Consider the following 23173-nt stretch of genomic DNA (forward strand, 5'->3'; position numbering starts at 1 on the left):
TCCTAGTCTGTCCCCCTGGTCTGTCCCCATGGTCTGTACTCCTAGTCTGTCCCCCTTGTCTGTCCCCATGGTCTGTACTCCTGGCCTGTCGCTCTGGTCTGTCTTCTTGGTCTGTCCCCCTGGTCTGTCCCCATGGTCTGTACTCCTAGTCTGTCCCAATGGTCTGTACTCCTGGCCTGTCGCTCTGGTCTGTCTTCCTGGTCTGTCCCAGAGCATTTTGTCAGATGATGTAAGACATGTTATTTGGTGGGTCCCTCTGTGTATTTGTAGCCCTTCAGGAGTGACATTTTACTATGAGAAATGACAAACCGCAATGCAGTGCTGTAGTATTTTAGTCAAACATCTAAATCATTGTATTGACAGGGAAATGGATATGATGCACATTTGACTGTTTCGAGTTCTCATTTTCTATTCAATCCAAATGATATTCAGATTAGCCTTTGGGGTTATTTTTAATTATTTTTTTCTTTCTCCTCTGCAGCCAACACAGCGAGGGTGTTCATTGATGTTCTGGATGAGAATGATCACTCTCCTGTCTTTACCAAACCCTTGTACCTGGGAGGTGTGGCCGAGGACGCCAAGACATTCACTTCCGTACTACAGGTCCAGGTACCCCAAGCTCCTTTCTAACACAAAGTGGACAACTTCTAAATAGTGCAATTGGTGTCGAAAGAGGACAATTCATTATTTTCAAAAAATTTACATTTTCTATCAAACTGCGATCACTCCTCCTCACGATGAAACCAGCCAAAATGTGTCCGGTTGAACGATTATCTGTGTTTGCATTTGAAATGTTGATAATGCATGACCAGCTGGAGGATCAACCATCTCTTTCAGACACCTCTGACAAAACTTAGAATGCCCAGGCCGTAGAGGCTCTCACATAAAATCTCTAACAATACTTAGAATGCCCAGGCCGTAGAGGCTCTCTCATAAAATCTCTGACAATACTTAGAATGCTAAGGCTGTAGAGGCTCTCACATAAAATCTCCACACATCTGTCAATAGCATGCTGCAAAGTCCTGTGTGAAAGGGAATTATCCCCTGTGTGCACCAGGGCGTGTTGTTGTTAGTTTTTCGCACCATTGTTGCTAAAGCCACTGTGACACCTGTTGGGTGGGTGTGTGTGTGTGTGTGTGTGTGTGTGTGTGTCATTTGCATCGTTGTTTCAGAATGATGAGCCGTAGCAAGACTACTTTTTATTCAGATATGCACGCTGTTTTCTCTGGTGTTTGTCTGATGTTTGTGTCTCCCTGCCGGTCTTTCTCCCTGTTTGTCTATATGCCTGTCTCCCTGCCTGTTTCCCTGCTGGTCTTTCTCCCTGTTTGTCTATATGCCTGTCTCCCTGCCTGTTTCCCTGCTGGTCTTTCTCCCTGTTTGTCTATATGCCTGTCTCCCTGCCTGTTTCCCTGCCGGTCTTTCTCCCTGTTTGTCTATATGCCTGTCTCCCTGCCTGTTTCCCTGCTGGTCTTTCTCCCTGTTTGTCTATATGCCTGTCTCCCTGCCTGTTTCCCTGCTGGTCTTTCTCCCTGTTTGTCTATATGCCTGTTTCCCTGCTGGTCTTTCTTCCTGTTTGTCTATATGCCTGTCTCCCTGCCTGTTTCCCTGCTGGTCTTTCTCCCTGCCTGTCTTTCTCCCTGCTGGTCTGTCTCCCTGCTGGTCTGTCTCCCTGCTGGTCTGTCTCATGGTCTGTCTACCTGCCTGTATCCTTGTATGTCTGTCTCCCTGCCGGCCTGTCTACCTGTCTGTCTACCTGTCTGTCTACCTGCCTGTCTCCCTGTCTGTGTCCTTGTCTGTCTCCCTGCCTGCCTGCCTTCATATTTCCATCTGTCTGCGTCTGAGTATGCACCTACCATGTCTGTGTGCAGGTGAAGTGGGCATAATTTGACATTTGAGTAATTTAGCAGACGCTCTTATCCAGAGCCACTTACAGTTAGTGCATTCATCTTAACATAGCTAGGTGGGACAACCACATATCATAGGTATAGTAAGTACACTTTTCCTCAATAAAGTAGCTATCGCGGGGGGTTGTCAAGTGCAAGTGTTGGTTCAGGAGTGAGGAGTGGGGTTGTTTCTCCCTTCGACTGTTGTCGCTCCATTCAACGGTTTTTGCTCCATTTGACTGTTGTTGCTCCATTTGACTGTTGTTACTCCATTTGACTGTTGTTGCTCCCTTTGACTGTTGTTGCTCCCTTCCACTGTTGTTGCGCCATTCAACTGTTGTTGCGCTATTCGACTGTTGTTGCGCCATTCGACTGTTGTTTCTCCACTCGACTGTTGTTGCTCCCTTTGACTGTTGTTGCTCCCTTTGACTGTTGTTTCTCCCTTCAACTGTTGTCGCTCCATTTGACTGTTGTTGCTCCCTTCGACTGTTGTTGCTCCCTTCGACTGTTGTTGCGCTATTCGACTGTTGTTGCGCCATTCGACTGTTGTTGCGCCATTCAACTGTTGTTGCGCTATTCGACTGTTGTTGCGCCATTCGACTGTTGTTTCTCCACTCGACTGTTGTTGCTCCCTTTGACTGTTGTTGCTCCATTTGACTTTTGTTTCTCCCTTCGACTGTTGTCGCTCCATTTGACTGTTTTTGCTCCATTTGACTGTTGTTGCTCCCTTCGACTGTTGTTGCGCTATTCGACTGCTGTTGCGCTATTCGACTGTTGTTGCGCTATTCGACTGTTGTTGCGCTATTCGACTGTTGTTGCGCTATTCGACTGTTGTTGCGCTATTCAACTGTTGCGCCATTAGACTGTTGTTTCTCCACTCGACTGTTGTTGCTCCCTTTGACTGTTGTTGCTCCCTTTGACTGTTGTTGCTCCATTCGACTGTTGTTTCTCCCTTCGACTGTTGTTTCTCCCTTCGACTGTTGTCGCTCCATTTGACTGTTTTTGCTCCATTTGACTGTTGTTACTCCCTTCGACTGTTGTTGCGCTATTCGACTGTTGTTGCGCCATTCGACTGTTGTTTCTCCACTCGACTGTTGTCGCTCCCTACTCGACTGTTGTCGCTCCCTACGACTGTTGTCGCTCCCTTTGACTGTTGTTGCTCCACTCGGCTGTTGTTGCTCCACTCGGCTGTTGTTGCTCCACTCGACTGTTGTTGCTCCACTCGACTGTTGTTGCTCCCTTCGACTGTTGTTGCTCCCTTTGACTGTTGTTGCTCCACTCGGCTGTTGTTGCTCCACTCGGCTGTTGTTGCTCCACTCGGCTGTTGTTGCTCCACTCGACTGTTGTTGCTCCACTCGACTGTTGTTGCTCCACTCGACTGTTGTTGCTCCCTTCGAATGTTGTTGCTCCACTCGACTGTTGTTGCTCCACTCGACTGTTGTTGCTCCCTTCGACTGTTGTTGCTCCCTTCGACTGTTGTTGCTCCCTTTGACTGTTGTGGCTCCACTCGGCTGTTGTTGCTCCACTCGGCTGTTGTTGCTCCACTCGGCTGTTGTTGCTCCACTCGACTGTTGTTGCTCCACTCGACTGTTGTTGCTCCACTCGACTGTTGTTGCTCCCTTCGAATGTTGTTGCTCCACTCGACTGTTGTTGCTCCCTTCGAATGTTGTTGCTCCACTCGACTGTTGTTGCTCCACTCGACTGTTGTTGCTCCCTTCGACTGTTGTTGCTCCCTTCGACTGTTGTTGCTCCCTTTGACTGTTGTGGCTCCACTCGGCTGTTGTTGCTCCACTCGGCTGTTGTTGCTCCACTCGGCTGTTGTTGCTCCACTCGACTGTTGTTGCTCCACTCGACTGTTGTTGCTCCCTTCGAATGTTGTTGCTCCACTCGACTGTTGTTGCTCCCTTCGACTGTTGTTGCTCCCTTCGACTGTTGTTGCTCCATTCGACTGTTGTGGCTCCATTCGACTGTTGTGGCTCCAATCGACTGTTGTTGCTCCAATCGACTGTTGTGGCTCCAATCGACTGTTGTTGCTCCCTTCGACTGTTGTTGCGCTATTCAACTGTTGCGCCATTCGACTGTTGTTTCTCCCTTCGACTGTTGTTTCTCCCTTCGACTGTTGTCGCTCCATTTGACTGTTTTTGCTCCATTTGACTGTTGTTACTCCCTTCGACTGTTGTTGCGCTATTCGACTGTTGTGCCATTCGACTGTTGTTGCGCTATTCGACTGTTGTTGCGCCATTCGACTGTTGTTTCTACACTCGACTGTTGTCGCTCCCTACTAGACTGTTGTCGCTCCCTACGACTGTTGTCGCTCCCTTTGACTGTTGTTGCTCCACTCGACTGTTGTTGCTCCCTTCGACTGTTGTTGCTCCACTCGGCTGTTGTTGCTCCACTCGACTGTTGTTGCTCCACTCGACTGTTGTTGCTCCCTTCGACTGTTGTTGCTCCCTTTGACTGTTGTTGCTCCACTCGGCTGTTGTTGCTCCACTCGGCTGTTGTTGCTCCACTCGACTGTTGTTGCTCCACTCGACTGTTGTTGCTCCACTCGACTGTTGTTGCTCCCTTCGAATGTTGTTGCTCCCTTCGAATGTTGTTGCTCCACTCGACTGTTGTTGCTCCACTCGACTGTTGTTGCTCCACTCGACTGTTGTTGCTCCCTTCGAATGTTGTTGCTCCACTCGACTGTTGTTGCTCCACTCGACTGTTGTTGCTCCCTTTGACTGTTGTTGCTCCACTCGGCTGTTGTTGCTCCACTCGACTGTTGTGGCTCCAATCGACTGTTGTGGCTCCAATCGACTGTTGTGGCTCCACTCGACTGTTGTTGTTCCACTCGACTGTTGTTGCTCCCTTTGACTGTTGTTGCTCCCTTTGACTGTTGTTGCTCCACTCGGCTGTTGTTGCTCCACTCGGCTGTTGTTGCTCCACTCGGCTGTTGTTGCTCCACTCGACTGTTGTTGCTCCACTCGACTGTTGTTGCTCCCTTCGACTGTTGTTGCTCCCTTTGACTGTTGTTGCTCCACTCGGCTGTTGTTGCTCCACTCGGCTGTTGTTGCTCCACTCGGCTGTTGTTGCTCCACTCGACTGTTGTTGCTCCACTTGACTGTTGTTGCTCCCTTCGAATGTTGTTGCTCCACTCGACTGTTGTTGCTCCCTTCGACTGTTGTTGCTCCATTCGACTGTTGTGGCTCCAATCGACTGTTGTGGCTCCAGTCGACTGTTGTTGCTCCACTCGACTGTTGTTGCTCCACTCGACTGTTGTTGCTCCCTTTGACTGTTGTTGCTCCACTCGGCTGTTGTTGCTCCACTCGGCTGTTGTTGCTCCACTCGGCTGTTGTTGCTCCACTCGGCTGTTGTTGCTCCACTCGACTGTTGTTGCTCCACTCGACTGTTGTTGCTCCACTCGACTGTTGTTGCTCCCTTCGAATGTTGTTGCTCCACTCGACTGTTGTTGCTCCACTCGACTGTTGTTGCTCCACTCGACTGTTGTTGCTCCCTTCGAATGTTGTTGCTCCACTCGACTGTTGTTGCTCCATTCGACTGTTGTGGCTCCAATCGACTGTTGTGGCTCCAATCGACTGTTGTTGCTCCACTCGACTGTTGTGGCTCCAATCGACTGTTGTTGCTCCCTTCGACTGTTGTTGCTGGCTAGTGTAGAACGCAGTCAGGCTAGTGTAGAACAAAGTCACAAACGGGTTTGTCAGGAGCCTCAAAAGAGATCCTTTAGACCAGGAAGTAATGAAATTACTGGGTCAAAGAGTTCCTGAACTGACGTACTGTACCCACTGGTTCCAACTCCTAATTCAACCTCCCAGGTGTTTCACACACAGTCAGGGTCAGTATCTTCGTCTTTAGTATTCATACCTATTCCCTGTTGCTTTACTAATAGGACATTCGTAGCAGATCTGAATATGGATCTCTGTAAAAGCTGCTCAGCATCCCCAAGATTAGACTAATCTACTTTTAAATCCTTCTTTAAATAGTTTTGTGAGAAAGAGGGAGTTTAAACCCTGATGGAGTGGTGGCCAAACCTGAAGAAAGGGTAGAATGGAGGGTGGGAGGGAGGGACAGAAGTGATGTTTGCTACTCTGTCACACAGGAGCGTTGCCACTGCAGAAATAAATAATAACTTGTCTTCTGAGTGACACACGTTGTCTGTGATTGATCTCATAATTAGTATATTTGAACACAAAACAAGTCACTCTTGACGGAATGTGTTTGTGTTCCTGTACAGATAGGAAAACAAAGAGGAATCTCTGCAAAGAACAAATCCAATTTCGCAGCAAATCAGCCTCAAATCAGAACCACAGTTTCTAACAAGTCAGGGTTGCTTTCATAACACAGTCAAATGCTGTCCTCTCTCTCTGCTTGCTTGGTGCAGTCTTTGTGCCACATTTTCACACTGCATTCATACACTGGTATCTTTTTTCCTGGTCTGGTCTCACCATTAACTAACCCAGGGGGTGGATTATTTTACCAGTGAACCTTTATATATACAGTATACTGTATAGTATAGTGTGAGATACAAATGAGTTGCAGAATATTGAAAATATCTCATTAGTGTGAATGACTCCAGCTGGGCAGGGCACAGTGCTGTCTCTGCTCCTTAACACTCAGTCTCAGTCGTAAAAAACAAAAGAGGTCTAATAAATCAACTTCACTGCAGAGCAACAAGGCAACCGGTGAAGTCAGCTGTGTCCCTGTTAAAGAGAGAGTGGCTCGCGGTTCGAAGACTCCACCTACAGCAAGAATGGAGAACTACAACCACTTCAAAACAATAAAACAAATATGTGCCCTTTGTATTTTCAATGGATGAGCTGATTGGGATCTTGATGTTGAATTGTTGTTGTGGTTGTTGACGCTGCTGTGTTTGAACCTCTTGAATGCTTTTGTGTGTGTGTGTGTGTGTGTGTGTGTGTGTGTGTGTGTGTGTGTGTGTGTCTCAGGCCCTGGACAAGGACACAGGGAATTACAGCTCCATGCAGTACAGGCTCGTTATCCCCCCCACCACCAACGGCAAGGACGGCTTTGTCATCGAGCCCTACACCGGTGTCATCAAGACTGCCATTATGTACAGGAACATGCGCCGGTCCTACTTCAAGTTCGAAGTGGTCGCCACTGACAATTACGGCCAGGGGGGACTGAGCAACAAGGCAGAGGTGGTGGTGAGTGTTTGTCCTGTTCCCGTAGAATTAAATGGAGATTCCCATTCTAGTAACTGTAGTTCTATGTGCTGTGCGTTTCCCTCCGTGAAAAGCCATTGGTCTGGTCTCTGAGTCTTTTGTTCAATGCTAAGTTCAAGTTCCATCAGTCCTGCCTAGTTTTTCATACTCCATGCCAGCTATGAACAATTCTAGCTTATGGACCTTTAAGTATGTCAATATCCACAATACTTCCACTCCCCAGGTTTACACTGGCGGGTACATACCCCTCCTCTCCTCCCAAAATACACATTCAAAGCTTCCCATAGGAATTGCATTTGTAAAAAGACACAGTAGTGATACTCCAGCTAATCAATGATCTGTGTCTGGTGCCATCCTTGTGGTAGATAGTATAGGCTAGCTATCCCTGAGAGAGTAGATGAATGTGTGTTCCTTCCGTGCTGGCTGCTTCCCAGTTTGTTGCAAATTGAACTGTCCCAGGGCATATGGGGACCATTGATTATACATTACAGCCTTGTGCTGCTTATTCCTCCCTTTGCCCTTAATGAAATAAGGGGCTGGCTGGGTCAGAGTCTTGCCTGAACGAGATGAGCCACGCTGGGGCTAAATTAATCTCATTCCAACGGGAAGCTTCATTTCATGGGGACTGTATAAAGGGACCTTCCTGCCAAACTACAGGGAGAGTTCCTGTTGTGGTTTAGCCTGCTGTCCAAAATGAAAGCTCATTTTGTAGAAGTTAGGGAGGGGAGGGGAATAGATACTGGTTTTGTGTCTGCCGCATTGATCATCTGATTAAACCCTGTTTCCCAGGTATCCGTGGTGAATCTGCTGGATATGCAGGTGGTGGTGTCCAACGTTGCTCCTACAGTGGTGGAACAGAACAAGGACAAGCTCCTCGGGTAACGTAGAAGATATCTAATCTATTGTAATTCACTTAAGAAGGATATTGCGTCCGTCTTTTAACATTCGAGTCGCGACTGTGCTCATAGTCTCTTAAACTTCATTTGCAAGTGACTCATTTTAGCAACACTTGCATTTGGCCCTTCCCCAGGCGGGCAGGTGTTTGAGGGGGCTGCATGATTCAGAGTTGATTTGATCGTCGCCTTCTACCGAGATGAAAAGGTGTCCCACTGTGTGACGGCTGCTCAAATTAAAGTGTCAGGCAACGCGAGCCTTCCTTCAGTTTCCATTCGAGGCTCTCCCTACCTGCCTCCTCAGGTCTATCGGAGCTCTGTCATACACTTCAGACAGCCACTCCCCAATGGTTCCCTTCTTGTCTTGAGCTTACTTCTTAGCCATTGGCATTGTTATCATCAGTAGGAGTCTAACTTCTCTCTGAATCTAAATTGCAAAAGAGGAAAAGTGCCAGTGGCTCTATAGCTGTCTCCTGTTTCTCTGAGGTGGGGGCGTGTGTGTGCGTGTGTGTGTGAATTCCGGCATATGTGTGTGACCTTGCGTGTATTAGCTGTGCTGCTACTATACACCTGTCCGTCACCCAACGTATCCTCCTACTGACAATCAACCAGTATCAGTCCTCCTGATGGACTTCCTCTGACTGGGTGTCATCCTAAGGTCTCTCCACGTTCCCCCCAGAGTTACGGCCCCAGCTGTGGAGCCACCTAGTTCCTCAGTGTTTTCCCACTCCCAAGGGGAGAGACATCCATCTGGTCTCAGTGCTGTCATGCTACCACCTAGTTCCTCAGTGTTTTCCCACTCCCAAGGGGAGAGACATCCATCTGGTCTCAGTGCTGTCATGCTGCCACCTAGTTCCTCAGTGTTTTCCCAAGGGGAGAGACATCCATCTGGTCTCAGTGCTGTCATGCTGCCACCTAGTTCCTCAGTGTTTTCCCACTCCCAAGGGGAGAGACATCCATCTGGTCTCAGTGCTGTCATGCTGCCACCTAGTTCCTCAGTGTTTTCCCAAGGGGAGAGACATCCATCTGGTCTCAGTGCTGTCATGCTGCCACCTAGTTCCTCAGTGTTTTCCCAAGGGGAGAGACATCCATCTGGTCTCAGTGTTGTCATGCTGCCACCTAGTTCCTCAGTGTTTTCCCAAGGGGAGAGACATCCATCTGGTCTCAGTGCTGTCATGCTGCCACCTAGTTCCTCAGTGTTTTCCCAAGGGGAGAGACATCCATCTGGTCTCAGTGCTGTCATGCTGCCACCTAGTTCCTCAGTGTTTTCCCAAGGGGAGAGACATCCATCTAGTCTCAGTGCTGTCATGCTGCCACCTAGTTCCTCAATGTTTTCCCAAGGGGAGAGACATCCATCTGGTCTCAGTGCTGTCATGCTGCCACCTAGTTCCTCAGTGTTTTCCCACTCCCAAGGGGAGAGACATCCATCTGGTCTCAGTGCTGTCATGCTGCCACCTAGTTCCTCAGTGTTTTCCCAAGGGGAGAGACATCCATCTGGTCTCAGTGCTGTCATGCTGCCACCTAGTTCCTCAGTGTTTTCCCAAGGGGAGAGACATCCATCTGGTCTCAGTGCTGTCATGCTACCACCTAGTTCCTCAGTGTTTTCCCACTCCCAAGGGGAGAGACATCCATCTGGTCTCAGTGCTGTCATGCTACCACCTAGTTCCTCAGTGTTTTCCCACTCCCAAGGGGAGAGACATCCATCTGGTCTCAGTGCTGTCATGCTGCCACCTAGTTCCTCAGTGTTTTCCCACTCCCAAGGGGAGAGACATCCATCTGGTCTCAGTGCTGTCATGCTGCCACCTAGTTCCTCAGTGTTTTCCCAAGGGGAGAGACATCCATCTGGTCTCAGTGCTGTCATGCTGCCACCTAGTTCCTCAGTGTTTTCCCACTCCCAAGGGGAGAGACATCCATCTGGTCTCAGTGCTGTCATGCTGCCACCTAGTTCCTCAGTGTTTTCCCACTCCCAAGGGGAGAGACATCCATCTGGTCTCAGTGCTGTCATGCTGCCACCTAGTTCCTCAGTGTTTTCCCAAGGGGAGAGGAATCCATCTGGTCTCAGTGCTGTCATGCTGCCACCTAGTTCCTCAGTGTTTTCCAAGGGGAGAGACATCCATCTGGTCTCAGTGCTGTCATGCTGCCACCTAGTTCCTCAGTGTTTTCCCAAGGGGAGAGACATCCATCTGGTCTCAGTGCTGTCATGCTGCCACCTAGTTCCTCAGTGTTTTCCCAAGGGGAGAGACATCCATCTGGTCTCAGTGCTGTCATGCTGCCACCTAGTTCCTCAGTGTTTTCCCACTCCCAAGGGGAGAGACATCCATCTGGTCTCAGTGCTGTCATGCTGCCACCTAGTTCCTCAGTGTTTTCCCAAGGGGAGAGACATCCATCTGGTCTCAGTGCTGTCATGCTGCCACCTAGTTCCTCAGTGTTTTCCCACTCCCAAGGGGAGAGACATCCATCTGGTCTCAGTGCTGTCATGCTGCCACCTAGTTCCTCAGTGTTTTCCCACTCCCAAGGGGAGAGACATCCATCTGGTCTCAGTGCTGTCATGCTGCCACCTAGTTCCTCAGTGTTTTCCCAAGGGGAGAGGAATCCATCTGGTCTCAGTGCTGTCATGCTGCCACCTAGTTCCTCAGTGTTTTCCAAGGGGAGAGACATCCATCTGGTCTCAGTGCTGTCATGCTGCCACCTAGTTCCTCAGTGTTTTCCCAAGGGGAGAGGAATCCATCTGGTCTCAGTGCTGTCATGCTGCCACCTAGTTCCTCAGTGTTTTCCCAAGGGGAGAGACATCCATCTGGTCTCAGTGCTGTCGTGCCGTCCCAGGTAATTGGCTCAATTTCCCAGGTAATTGGCTCAACACCTACTGTGTCTTTCCTCAGAGCTCAGAGGGCTGCAGAAGCCCATCACCAGACGAGGGTTGTGTCTGAAAGGGAACACTATTTCCAATATAGTGCACTACTTTTGACCAGAACCCTATTCGGGTATAGAGCGTGGTGCACTTTATTGTGAACAGGGTACCATTTCAGATGCACACCAGGATATTTTCTTTGAGCTGATACTATTGTAGATACTTCGATTTTGGCTTTGCATTGCAATCCAAAACCAGTCTTGATACACACACCATTCTTGATACACACTGTTGAGCGTGAAAAACCCAGCAGCGTTGCCTTGACACACACGGTGCGCCTGGAACCTACTACCATACCCCATTCAAAGGCACTTAAATCTTTTGTCTTGTCTATTCACCCTCTGAATGGCACACATACACAATCCATGTCTCAATTGTCTCGAGAATTAGAAATTCTTCTTTAACCTGTCTCCTCCCCTTCATCTACACTGTTTGAAGTAGATTTACTAAGTGACACCAATAAGGGATCATAGCGTTCACCTGGATTCACCTGGTCATTCTATGTCATGGAAAGAGCATAACGTTTTGTACCCAGTGTAAATCACCGTTGAACATTTCCCCCTAGATCCTGCTGTCACCTCGTTTCTCTACAAATCCACTGATGCTTGCTTCCTCTTCCTCTGCAGGGTCCTGGAGCGCTATGTGCAGGACCAGATTCCAGGGGCCAAAGTGGTGGTGGAGTCCATAGGACCGCGGCGGTTTGGCGACGGCTTCGAGCAAGAGGACTACTCCAAGTCAGACCTGATGGTGTATGCTGTTGACCCTCTGACCAACAGGGCCATTTCACGCCAAGAGCTGTTCAAGTGAGAAGAAAGTCACTACGGTGGCCCTGAGGGACAAAACAGATTATAACTAAAGTGATTGCCCCTTAGGGCCACCCTCTGTCGTATCTAGATACGCCATCCCTGTGGAGCAGGTGTTTACCCAGTGACAGACAGAGGGGGGATGTCACCACTCACCAGAGTTGTTTTGTTCCCTGTCACCCTGCAGTCAGGCCCTCATTAGAGAGCCAAACGCATGCCCTCGTACGACAGCAGCCCCGGTTCTGCCATTCAACTGGCTGACAACCGGCTGAGCCACCGCTCTGTACTGCTCCCGACATACTCTGCACAGCAGGCTCAGTGGTCATCTAACCACCCTCTGCCTCTTTCAGCTCCACAGAGTGACAAATGGACCTAGTGAACAATGGCAACATAATTGTGAAGCAGTGTGTACCCACACCTGTCATTTATGCTTCCGGCCATTACAGGGAGGAGAGTGTTGCACTGTTTGCTCTTAGATGTAACTGATGGATATATCATAATGATTTTCTCTTGCACATAATTGGTATATGACTGGAGACATTTGTTTTTTCCTGAACACTTAACTATAACTAAGGCCTGGTCAGGTGATCAGGAAAAACTCCAGGCCCTCTGACTGATGGTGATGATGGTGGTGATGATGATGATGGTGGTGATGATGATTATAATGATGATGGTGGTGATGATGATAGTGATGGTGGTAATGATAATGATGTGATAGTGATGATGATGATGATGATGACCGTGTGTGTGTGTGTAACTATACTGCATGTAATCTGTCTGTTTCCATCCAAGGTTTCTGGACGGGAAGCTGCTGGACATCAACAAGGAGTTCCAGCCGTACCTGGGCCGAGGAGGGAGGATCCTGGAGATACGCTCCCCTGAAGTGGTGACCAGCGTGAAGAAGGCCATGCAGACCGTGGGCTACACAGAGGGGGCGCTGCTCGCCCTCGCCGTCATCATCATCCTCTGCTGCATCCCCGCCATCCTCATCGTCATCATCACCTACAGGCAGTGTGTAGAAAAAACAGTTCAAAGTTCAAATGCTGTATTGGAAGTACATTTTGGGTCAAATGGGAATTGGTCTTGGGGAATGTGAGTATGAATAGGCCACAAGGCACAAGTACTGGTGCAGACAGACACAGAGGTGCAGACAGACACAGAGGTGCAGACAGACACAGAGGTGCAGACAGACACAGAGGTGCAGACAGACACAGAGGTGCCAGATAGGCACAGATGTGCCAGATAGGCACAGAGGTGCCAGATAGGCACAGAGGTGCAGACAGACACAGAGGTGCAGACAGCACGTTACCTGCTTTCCAGCCCTCAGAGGCTGTCCCTAATGCCCATCGTTTTAGGAGGAAGCAAGCTTTCTCTCCGCAATTCACCATGGAAACGCCTTTGAGAGCCGGCATAATCGTCTATTTATACAGCGTGAAAGCACATTAATTAGTGTCAGAGCAGATAAACACTGCAGACTGATTGTTGCGGTTTGGGGGAGATTTTCTCCCTCTGCTCTGAGCCTGCGAACCAAACCGAGCAGCAAATGGCTAGACTGATAGCCATCGCGATTTCAGGGCTAGAGTGACAGCCATCGCGATTTCAGGGCTAGACTGATAGCCATCACGATTTCAGGGCTAGACTGACAGCCGTCGCCGTCACAATTTCGGGGCTAGACTGACAGCCGTCACGATTTCGGGGCTAGACTGACAACCGTCACGATTTCGGGGCTAGACTGACAGCCGTCATGATATAAGGGGCTAGACTGACAGCCGTCACAATTTCGGGGATAGACTGACAGCCGTCACGATATCAGGGCTAGACTGACAGCCGTCACGATTTCAGGGCTAGACTGACAGCCGTCACGATTTCAGGGCTAGACTGATAGCCGTCACGATTTCGGGGATAGACTGACAGCCGTCACGATTTCAGGGCTAGACTGACAGCCGTCACGATTTCGGGGCTAGACTGACAGCCGTCACGATTTCAGGGCTAGACATGAAACAGATGAGAAAATAATTGTGTGTCATCTTCATCAGTGACTCAGCTTCAGGAAAGTGGCTTAATCTACAGAGAATTATTTCAATCTCTCTCTTTTTGTATTAAAAGACAATGATTGTAAGAAGCATTGTGTCTGTAATTTGCCCCTCGCTATTACCAACATCCTTCTCTTTCTTTCTCCTCTTTCTTCCATTGTCAACAGATTCAAAGAGTGAGTATTAAAATCATCAAATCCAATTTTATTGGTTGCATATACATATTTAGCAGATGATATCGCGGGTGTAGCTAAATGCTAATGTTCCTAGCTGCAACAGTGCAGTAATATCTAACAATACACACAAATCCCAAATATAGAAATATTAGAACGAGCAACCTCCCACACACCCCCGCTGTGCACGCCACGTGTTTCCTTGGGCACAAACACTGTTCATGACACAAACTGTTCACTCCCCTCTGGTTGGCAGAGAGAAAATGTTGCAGGTTTTAAAGCTTATTTTTGTGCAATTTTACCCATTTTTCCATGTCTAATGTGTATTCATGTGATATTTGAGTGGCTCGAACATGTTTTCAAAGCCAATGATTGGGATCAGGGAAGTCAACGAAATCTAAAACAAATGAAGAGTGCATAACCTGTTTTTATACACTGCAGTCGGAGACAATAAATAAGAAATGTGCCGGCAACAATTGGTTTCTTTGAGTATATTGGGGTGCCACTGTGTGCCAAGATATTTATTTATGTGTGCATTTATAATGTAGCAGTGTCCTCTTCAAATTTGCTGACGCTGTAATTTATCGTAACTTGGTTGAATTTCTCTCCATGGTACTACTAAAGGAGACAGGTGGAGTGTGCTAAAACTGCCCGGATACAAATGACCCTCCCTACTGGCAAATCAGTGGTTGCTGCCACCAACAACCTGTATGAAGAGCTGGGGGACAACACCATGTAAGTTTTATAATATATCCTATCTTATCCCATTATGTGGGTCCTTGCAAATTCTCTGTTTAATTTAGAATTGGAGCAATTTTCCTGGGCGTGATTGGGTTCCTTGGTCAAACATATGCTACTGTAGACATTGTTTTAAGTTTATCTGTGGAGGTTAAATCATGCTGTGCTTCAGTGTAGTTCTTCACTGGGGAAACTGAGCAAAGCTGTTATCACCATTCCATGGCTCAGCAGTTTCCTGCCTTCTAGATATTCCTGCCTTCCATAAACTTAATAGAATTTCATATGCAAGGAAAATTCCATCTGGAATATGATTCTTATTTTATTCTTTACTGTTCAAGATGGAGTACGATTGACTTCAAATTAGACTGGCCAGCTCTCTGAAAACAAGGAGGAAATTCATATCAATTGAAGATAATTGAAATACTTATTCATAAGTGCCGTGGCGAAACACAATTTATTTTATCGATAAGGTTGTTGAGTGGCTCAGTCATTGAGCAGTACAGCGTTTGGCTTCATGTGCTGCTGCAAAGCCACAAGATATGCCCTGATCACATAGAGAACAGACCTAGGCTTACTTTAGAATTAACTGGTCAACCGCTCTGCTGATCAAGTAGCCCTCAGTGCTCACTTGTAGCTTCCTCCTTCTCTGATCAAAAACAATGCAATGGTAGAGCGAATCGTTTTTTCAATTGTCAGCCATCAACCAGGCGGTGGACATTCAGAGAATGAAATCTGCCATTACCGGCAGTCAAGTGTGTAGCATTTCTGTGATTCACCCTGCTTTTCCTGCTATACTCATCTGTCTATCTTATTGCCTCATTTCTCTTCCTTGGCCTCCAGAGTGAAGTGAGTACTTGTGTTGTAGCGCTAGGTTGTAACTGTTGCTCATTAGAGTTTTCCTTTAGTCTCTGCTTCTTGTCTGTTGTTGTTTATTATTCAAGTAGCAGGCCCTTAAATTGTATGTAGATCAATGGAGGCTGGTGGGAAGAGCTATAGGAGGGCTGGCTCATTGTAATGGCTGGAATGGAATAAATGGAATTGTATCAGACACATCACACATATGGAAACCACACATTTGACTCCCTTCCGTTGATTCCATTCCGGCCATTACAATGAGCCCGTTCAGTCTGGCAGTTGCGGTCTTATTTCGCCTTGCAACGTTTTAGGAGAGGAGATAGGTCGCTAAGCTTATTTGGTGGTAGTAAGGTGTAAATGGTAAACTTTTTCTTTGGAAGTTATCTCTCTCATCACAGTTTTCCTCCTTCTATCGTTTCAAGTATTTTTCTCCTCTGCCGTCTCCATAAAAGCAAAAAAGAGGAGGATAACCGCCAGAGGCTCAAAGCACACTTGCCACAGGGGCCATCGCTGCACACAAGCTTTCCAGTGCCAAGGGGATCCTCCTCAACAACATGCCCAAGTCCGAGAGTAACATCACGTTATTCTCAGACGAGAATCCCTTAACCACCAAGAACCCCCTGTTTGACGAAGGCACGGGCACTCTCAGCAGCCCAGAGATCCTGGGGCAGCACCAGAGGACGATGGTCCTCCTGAGCTGCTGCTGCTCCAGTTTCAACTGTTCTGCCTGCGGCTATGGAACCCTGACCGGTTCACAGGACGTGTTACCTTGTCCTGGACCTGCTGTTTTCGACTCTCTCTCTCTCTACCGCACCTGCTGTCTCGACCTCTGAATGCTCGGCTATGAAAAGCCAACTGACATTTACTCCTGAGGTGCTGACCTGTTGCACCCACTACAACCACTGTGATTATTATTAGTTGACCCTGCTGGTCATCTATGAACGTTTGCTGGTCATTTATGAACGAAGGCCAACATTCCTGGAAATGCCTCTTCGCTGTTGACGTTGAGACTGATGTTTTGCGGGTACTATTTAATGAAGCTGCCAGTTGAGGCATCTGTTTCTCAAACTAGACACTCTAATGTACTTGTCCTCTTGTTCTGTTGTGCACTGGGGCCTCCCACTCCTCTTTCTATTAGAGCCAGTTAGAGCCAGTTTGCGCTGTTCTGTGAAGGGACTAGTACACAGCGTTGTATGAGATCTTCACTTTCTTGGCAATTTCTCGCATGGAATAGCCTTAATTTCTCAAAACAAGAATAGACTGTTGTGTTTCGGAAGAAAGTTCTTTGTTTCTGGCCATTTTGAGCCTGTAATTGAGCAAACAAATACTGACGCTCCAGATACTCAACTAGTCTAAAGAAGGCCAGTTTAATTGCTTCTTTAATCAGAACAGTTTTCAGCTGTGCTAACATAATTGCAAAAGGGTTTTCTAATGATCAATTAGCCTTTTAAAATTATAAACTTGGATTTGCTAACACAACGTGCCATTGGAATACAGGAGTTATGGTTGCTGATAATGGGCCTCTGTACGCCTATGTAGATATTTCCAGCTACAATAGTCATTTACGACATTAACAACGTCTATACTGTATTTCCGATCAATATGATGTTATTTTAATGGACCAAAAATTTGCTTTTCTTTCAAAAACAAGGACATTTCTAAGTGACCCCAAACTTTTGAACGGTAGAGTATGTTTGGTGGAAACATACCACTCGTGGGAAAATGCGCACTATGCGGATTCTAGAGTAGCGCACAGTATTGTGCTAACAAGTGTATACTTAAAGAGCGATCTCATTTGAAGGAATATGTTATGAAGGAATTCAACTTGCAAACTTTACAGATGTATCACAGTCACATCCTGTATGTATTCGGAGAGTATTTAGAGCCCTTAACTTTTTCCACATTTTGTTATGTTACATTATTCTAAAATGTGTGTGTGTATTTATATATATATATATATATATATATATATATATATATATATTTTTTTTTTTTTTTTTTTTTTTTTTTTTATCAATCTCCAAACAAAACGCCATAATGACAAAGACAATCAACCAGTATCAGGTTGATAGAAAGTTTTGCAAAAATAAATAAAAAAATGAAATGTCACCTTTACATAAGCATAAGCAGACCCTTTACTCAGTACTTGGTTGAAGCACATTTGGCAGCGATTACAGCCTCGAGTCTTCTTGGGTATGACACTAAAAGCTTGGCAAATATGTGTTTGGGGAGTTTCTCTCATTCTTCTCTGCAAATCCTCTCAAGCTCTGTCAGGTTGGATGGGATACGTTGCTGCACAGCTCTTTTCAGGTCTCCCCAGAGATGTTTGATCCGGTTCAAGTCCGGGCTCCGGCTGGGACACTCAAGGACATTCAGAGACTTATCCCTAAGCCACTCCTGAGTGGTCTTGGCTGTGTGCTTAGCATTGTTGTCCTGTTGGAAGGTGAACCTTCGCCCCACTCTGAGGTCAAGGATCTCTCTGTACTTTGCTCCGTTCATTTTTCCCTCGATCCTGACTAGTCTTCCAGTCCCTGCAGCTGAATGACATCCCCACAGCATGATGCTGTCACCATCATGTTTCACCGTAGGGATTGTTTCAGGTTTCCTCCAGACGTGTCGCTTGGCATTCAGGCCAAAGAGTTCAATCAGACCAGAGAATCTTGGTCTGATTTTGTGTGTGTGTGTGTGTGTGTGTGTGTGTGTGTGTGTGTGTGTGTGTGTGTGTGTGTGTGTGTGTGTGTGTGTGTGTGTGTGTGTGTGTGTGTGTGTGTGTGTGTGTGTGTGTGTGTGTGTGTGTGTGAGTGAGAGTCAAATCTAAAAAGAACATGAAGAAAATGTACAACAATGACAAATGGTTTGATGGAGAATGCAAAAACCTAAGAAAGATTTTGAGAAACCTGTCCAACCAAAAACATAGAGACCCAGAAAACCTGAGGTTATGCCTTCACTATGGTGAATCACTAAAACAATACAGAAATACACTACGGAAAAAGAAGGAGCAGCATGTCAGAAATCAGTTCAATGTAATTGAAGAATCCATAGACAGAACAAATAACTATCCATCCAAAACAGAGATGTATGGGTAAACCACTTCTCCAATATTTTTGGCTCTATAACAAAGAACAAACAGCAAAAACATGTACATGATCAAATACAAATGTTAGAATCCACTATTGAAGACTTCAACAACCCACTGGATTATCCAATTACCTTGAATGAACTACAGGACAAAATAAAAACCCTCCAACCCAAAAAGGCCTGTGGTGTCGATGGTATCCTCAATGAAATGATAAAATATACAGACAACAAATTCCAACTGGCTATACTTAAACTCTTTGACATTTGACTTCAGATTCTAGTAGGGTGAGGCCTGGTGCCTCAGACTGTTCTAGTGTCCTCGCCAATTTGATGATATTTATGTTGAAGAGGGCCCTGTGGAAAGAAATTTGTTTTTGTCAGTTTAAACTGTACACTTGTTGTTTGTGTTCATAGATTTTATAATGTCGTATGTTTTTCCCCCAACACCACTTTCCATCAGTTTGTATAGCAGGCCCTCATTCCAAATTGAGTCGAAAGCTTTTTTGAAATCAACGAAGCATGAGAAGACTTTGCCTTTGATTTGGTTTCTTTGTTTGTTTGTTTGTCAATTAGGGTGTGCAGGGTGAATACGTGGTCTGTCTTACGGTAATTTGGTAAAAAGCCAATTTGACATTTGCTCAGTACATTGTTTTCATTGAGGAAATGTTTGAGTCTGCTGTTAATGATAATGCAGAGGATTTTCCCAAGGTTGCTGTTGACACATATCCCACGGTAGTTATTGGGGTCAAATCTGTCTCCACTTTTGTTTATTGGGGTGATCAGTCCTTGGTTCCAAATATTGGGGAATATGCCAGAGGATGATGTTAAAAAGTTTAAGTATAGCCAATTGGAATTTGTGGTCTGTATATTTTATCATTTCATTTAGGATACCATCAACACCACAGGCCTTTTTGGGTTGAAGGGTTTGTATTTTGTCCTGTAGTTCGTTCAATGTAATTGGAGAATCCAGTGGGTTCTGGGAGTTTTTAATAGTTGATTCTAGGATTTGTATTTGATCATGTAAATTTTTTTTGCTGTTTGTTCTTTGTTATAGAGCCAAAAGGATTGGAGAAGTGGTTTATCCATACATCTCCATTTTGGATAAATAATTCCCTGTGTTGTTGTTTGTTTAGAGTTTTCCAATTTTCCCAGAAGTGGTTAGAGTCTATTGATTATTAAATTTCCCTCTGTCCCCCTCTCTTTCCCTCTCTCTCTCTTAGTGAGGGGTAGGGGTAGAATAGATTTAAGAGCACTGAATAATTCATATTATTGCCTTCCGAAAGGAGATGAACAACTGCTTTACAATTCTCATGTACTTGAAACTGAAAAATTAGCAAAGGGATACCACTCTCTGCTTTTGATTTAAGCAGCCAATTACTGCTACAGTAAGTAATACAAGCTCAAGCAATCTTTATTTTGACAATCTTTATCTTGACAATCTTTATTTTTGACAATCTTTATCTTGAGAATCTTTATCTTGACAATGTTTATCTTGACAATCTTTATTTTTGACAATCTTTATCTTGACAATCTGGTTTACTGATTTCCACAATGTTTCTTCCTCTACAGGCGCGGGTATGGACATCATGAGGTACGTTGGCGTTTCCATTCCTCTGAAATTGGCGATGCTGCTTTTGAATGGTGAACCTACTTGTCAGTTTATTTAACATTGTTATCTGTAGACACAGCGTTGATAGAAGTTCCAAAACTAAATATGGAAATAAACTTCCAATGCACCGCCCACCTTATATTTGGGGAGGCGATGTGGTGCACAGATATTGGAAAGGTTTGGCTGATGGCGGAAGCTGTCATCCCTTCGTATGAAATGCCTTTGGTTTTGGTTATGAAATTCTCTTATTATACTTCATTGACACAGGCTTTTTCTTCTGTCTATTTCCCATGAACCTCCCCCTGACCTCGCTTGCTACCCCTTCCCCATCCATATTTGCATTGATCCACTATCTGTTTAATGAAACCTTCCTCTTATCTATTTCCCCTTTGACTGTCTTTTCCTCCTCACCTGTCCACTCTCTCTCCGGCAGCAACAGCAGTTGCTCAGGCCCTCTCTTCTGAGACCGGAGGTACAGAATACTCTCTATCTCTCTCAATTCAATTCAGTTCAATTCAAAGGCGGGCCGGGCGCAGTGCGCGCTAACCAAGGTTGCCAGGTGCACGATGTTTCCTCCGACACATTGGTGCGGCTGGCTTCTGTGTTGGATGGCGCTGTGTTAAGAAGCAGTGCGGCTTGGTTGGGTTGTGTATCGGAGGACACATGACTTGCAACCTTCATCTCTCCCGAGCCCGTACGGGAGTTGTAGCGATGAGACAAGATAGTAGCTACTAAAAACGACTTTCCTCTTATTATGTCTATATACAGTGTTGTAGCAATGTGCAAATAGTTAAAGTACAAGAGGAAAAATAAATGAACATATATATGGATTGTACAGTGCCTTGCGAAAGTATTCGGCCCCCTTGAACTTTGCGACCTTTTGCCACATTTCAGGCTTCAAACATAAAGATATAAAACTGTATTTTTTTGTGAAGAATCAACAACAAGTGGGACACAATCATGAAGTGGAACGACATTTATTGGATATTTCAAACTTTTTTAACAAATCAAAAACTGAAAAATTGGGCGTGCAAAATTATTCAGCCCCTTTACTTTGAGTGCAGCAAACTCTCTCCAGAAGTTCAGTGAGGATCTCTGAATGATCCAATGTTGACCTAAATGACTAATGATGATAAATACAATCCACCTGTGTGTAATCAAGTCTCCGTATAAATGCACCTGCACTGTGATAGTCTCAGAGGTCCGTTAAAAGCGCAGAGAGCATCATGAAGAACAAGGAACACACCAGGCAGGTCCGAGATACTGTTGTGAAGAAGTTTAAAGCCGGATTTGGATACAAAAAGATTTCCCAAGCTTTAAACATCCCAAGGAGCACTGTGCAAGCGATAATATTGAAATGGAAGGAGTATCAGACCACTGCAAATCTACCAAGACCTGGCCGTCCCTCTAAACTTTCAGCTCATACAAGGAGAATACTGATCAGAGATGCAGCCAAGAGGCCCATGATCACTCTGGATGAACTGCAGAGATCTACAGCTGAGGTGGGAGACTCTGTCCATAGGACAACAATCAGTCGTATATTGCACAAATCTGGCCTTTATGGAAGAGTGGCAAGAAGAAAGCCATTTCTTAAAGATAACCATAAAAGTGTTTGCCACAAGCCACCTGGGAGACACACCAAACATGTGGAAGAAGGTGCTCCGGTCAGATGAACAATGCAAAACGTTATGTTTGGCGTAAAAGCAACACAGCTCATCACCCTGGACACACCATCCCCACTGTCAAACATGGTGGTGGCAGCATCATGGTTTGGGCCTGCTTTTCTTCAGCAGGGACAGGGAAGATGGTTAAAATTGATGGGAAGATGGATGGAGCCAAATACAGGACCATTCTGGAAGAAAACCTGATGGAGTCTGCAAAAGACCTGAGACTGGGACGGAGATTTGTCTTCCAACAAGACAATGATCCAAAACATAAAGCAAAATCTACAATGGAATGGTTCAAAAATAAACATATCCAGGTGGCCAAGTCAAAGAATGGCCAAGTCAAAGTCCAGACCTGAATTCAATCGAGAATCTGTGGAAAGAACTGAATTCTGCTGTTCACAAATGCTCTCCATCCAACCTCACTGAGCTCGAGCTGTTTTGCAAGGAGGAATGGGAAAAAATTTCAGTCTCTCGATGTGCAAAACTGATAGAGACATACCCCAAGCGACATACAGCTGTAATCGCAGCAAAAGGTAGCGCTACAAAGTATTAACTTAAGGGGGCTGAATAATTTTGCACGCCCAATTTTTCAGTTTTTGATTTGTTAAAAAAGTTTGAAATATCCAATAAATGTCGGTCCACTTCATGATTGTGTCCCACTTGTTGTTGATTCTTCACAAAAAAATACAGTTTTATATCTTTATGTTTGAAGCCTGAAATGTGGCAAAAGGTCGCAAAGTTCAAGGGGGCCGAATACTTTCACAAGGCACTGTATGTAGATATTTATAAGTGACTATTACAGTGAAACATTTTGTCCAGGAAATTGTCTAGAAGGGATTGAATTTGTTGTTGCCTAAACTTTTTTAGGGAGATTTCCAAAATACTTTCCTTCTATCTATAGCATTTCTTAATATTATTCTGTTCCTTTGACTTTGATGGCTCCTGATTTTGCATAGCTCTGTTCAAATAGAGTGTGATTTTTCTGTGATCTGATAGGGGTATCAGTCGACTGACTGTGAACGCTCTGAGAGACTCTGGGTTCAGGTCAATGATAAAGTAGTCTACAGTACTACTGCCAAGAGATGAGCTATCGGTGTACATACCAAAGAAGTCCCCTCGAACCCTACCAGTGACTATGCACATACCCAGCATCCAACAGAAGTTGTTGCAGTAGTTGCTGCAGGAGTTGTGACCCATTTCTGTTGGTTATGTTGCCGTAGTTGTTTCTAGGGGGGAATATGGGGGAGGGAATGCTGTCACCTCCAGGTAGGTGTTTGTCCCCTTGTGTGCTGAGGGTGTCAGGTTCTTGTCCAGTTCTGGCATTTAGGTAGCCATAGACTAGTACATGTC

At 45.8% G+C, this 23173-nt stretch overlaps 1 protein-coding gene across 4 annotated transcripts in view; it reads left to right on the forward strand.

The window, feature by feature from the left end:
* The window catches only part of LOC110492834 (protocadherin-15-like), a 303674-nt gene that overhangs the window by 271253 nt on the left and 9248 nt on the right, over nt 1-23173 (forward strand). For 3 of the 4 annotated variants that reach the window (XM_090201916.1, XM_036946203.2, XM_036946205.2), the window contains 5 exons: nt 482-609; nt 6830-7048; nt 7856-7944; nt 11494-11670; nt 12463-12835. In XM_090201916.1, the coding sequence (XP_090058042.1) occupies nt 482-609; nt 6830-7048; nt 7856-7944; nt 11494-11670; nt 12463-12766 (917 nt within the window). In that variant the 3' untranslated portion in view covers nt 12767-12835. Of the gene's footprint in view, nt 1-481; nt 610-6829; nt 7049-7855; nt 7945-11493; nt 11671-12462; nt 12836-14500; nt 14612-20116; nt 20139-20589; nt 20629-23173 lie in introns of those variants that run through there. The other variant, XM_090201917.1, reaches the window with a different exon arrangement.

Source organism: Oncorhynchus mykiss, chromosome 16 (genome assembly GCF_057628025.1).
Source record: "Oncorhynchus mykiss isolate SJ-2025 chromosome 16, ASM5762802v1, whole genome shotgun sequence".
NCBI classification, from domain to species: Eukaryota; Metazoa; Chordata; class Actinopteri; order Salmoniformes; family Salmonidae; genus Oncorhynchus; species Oncorhynchus mykiss.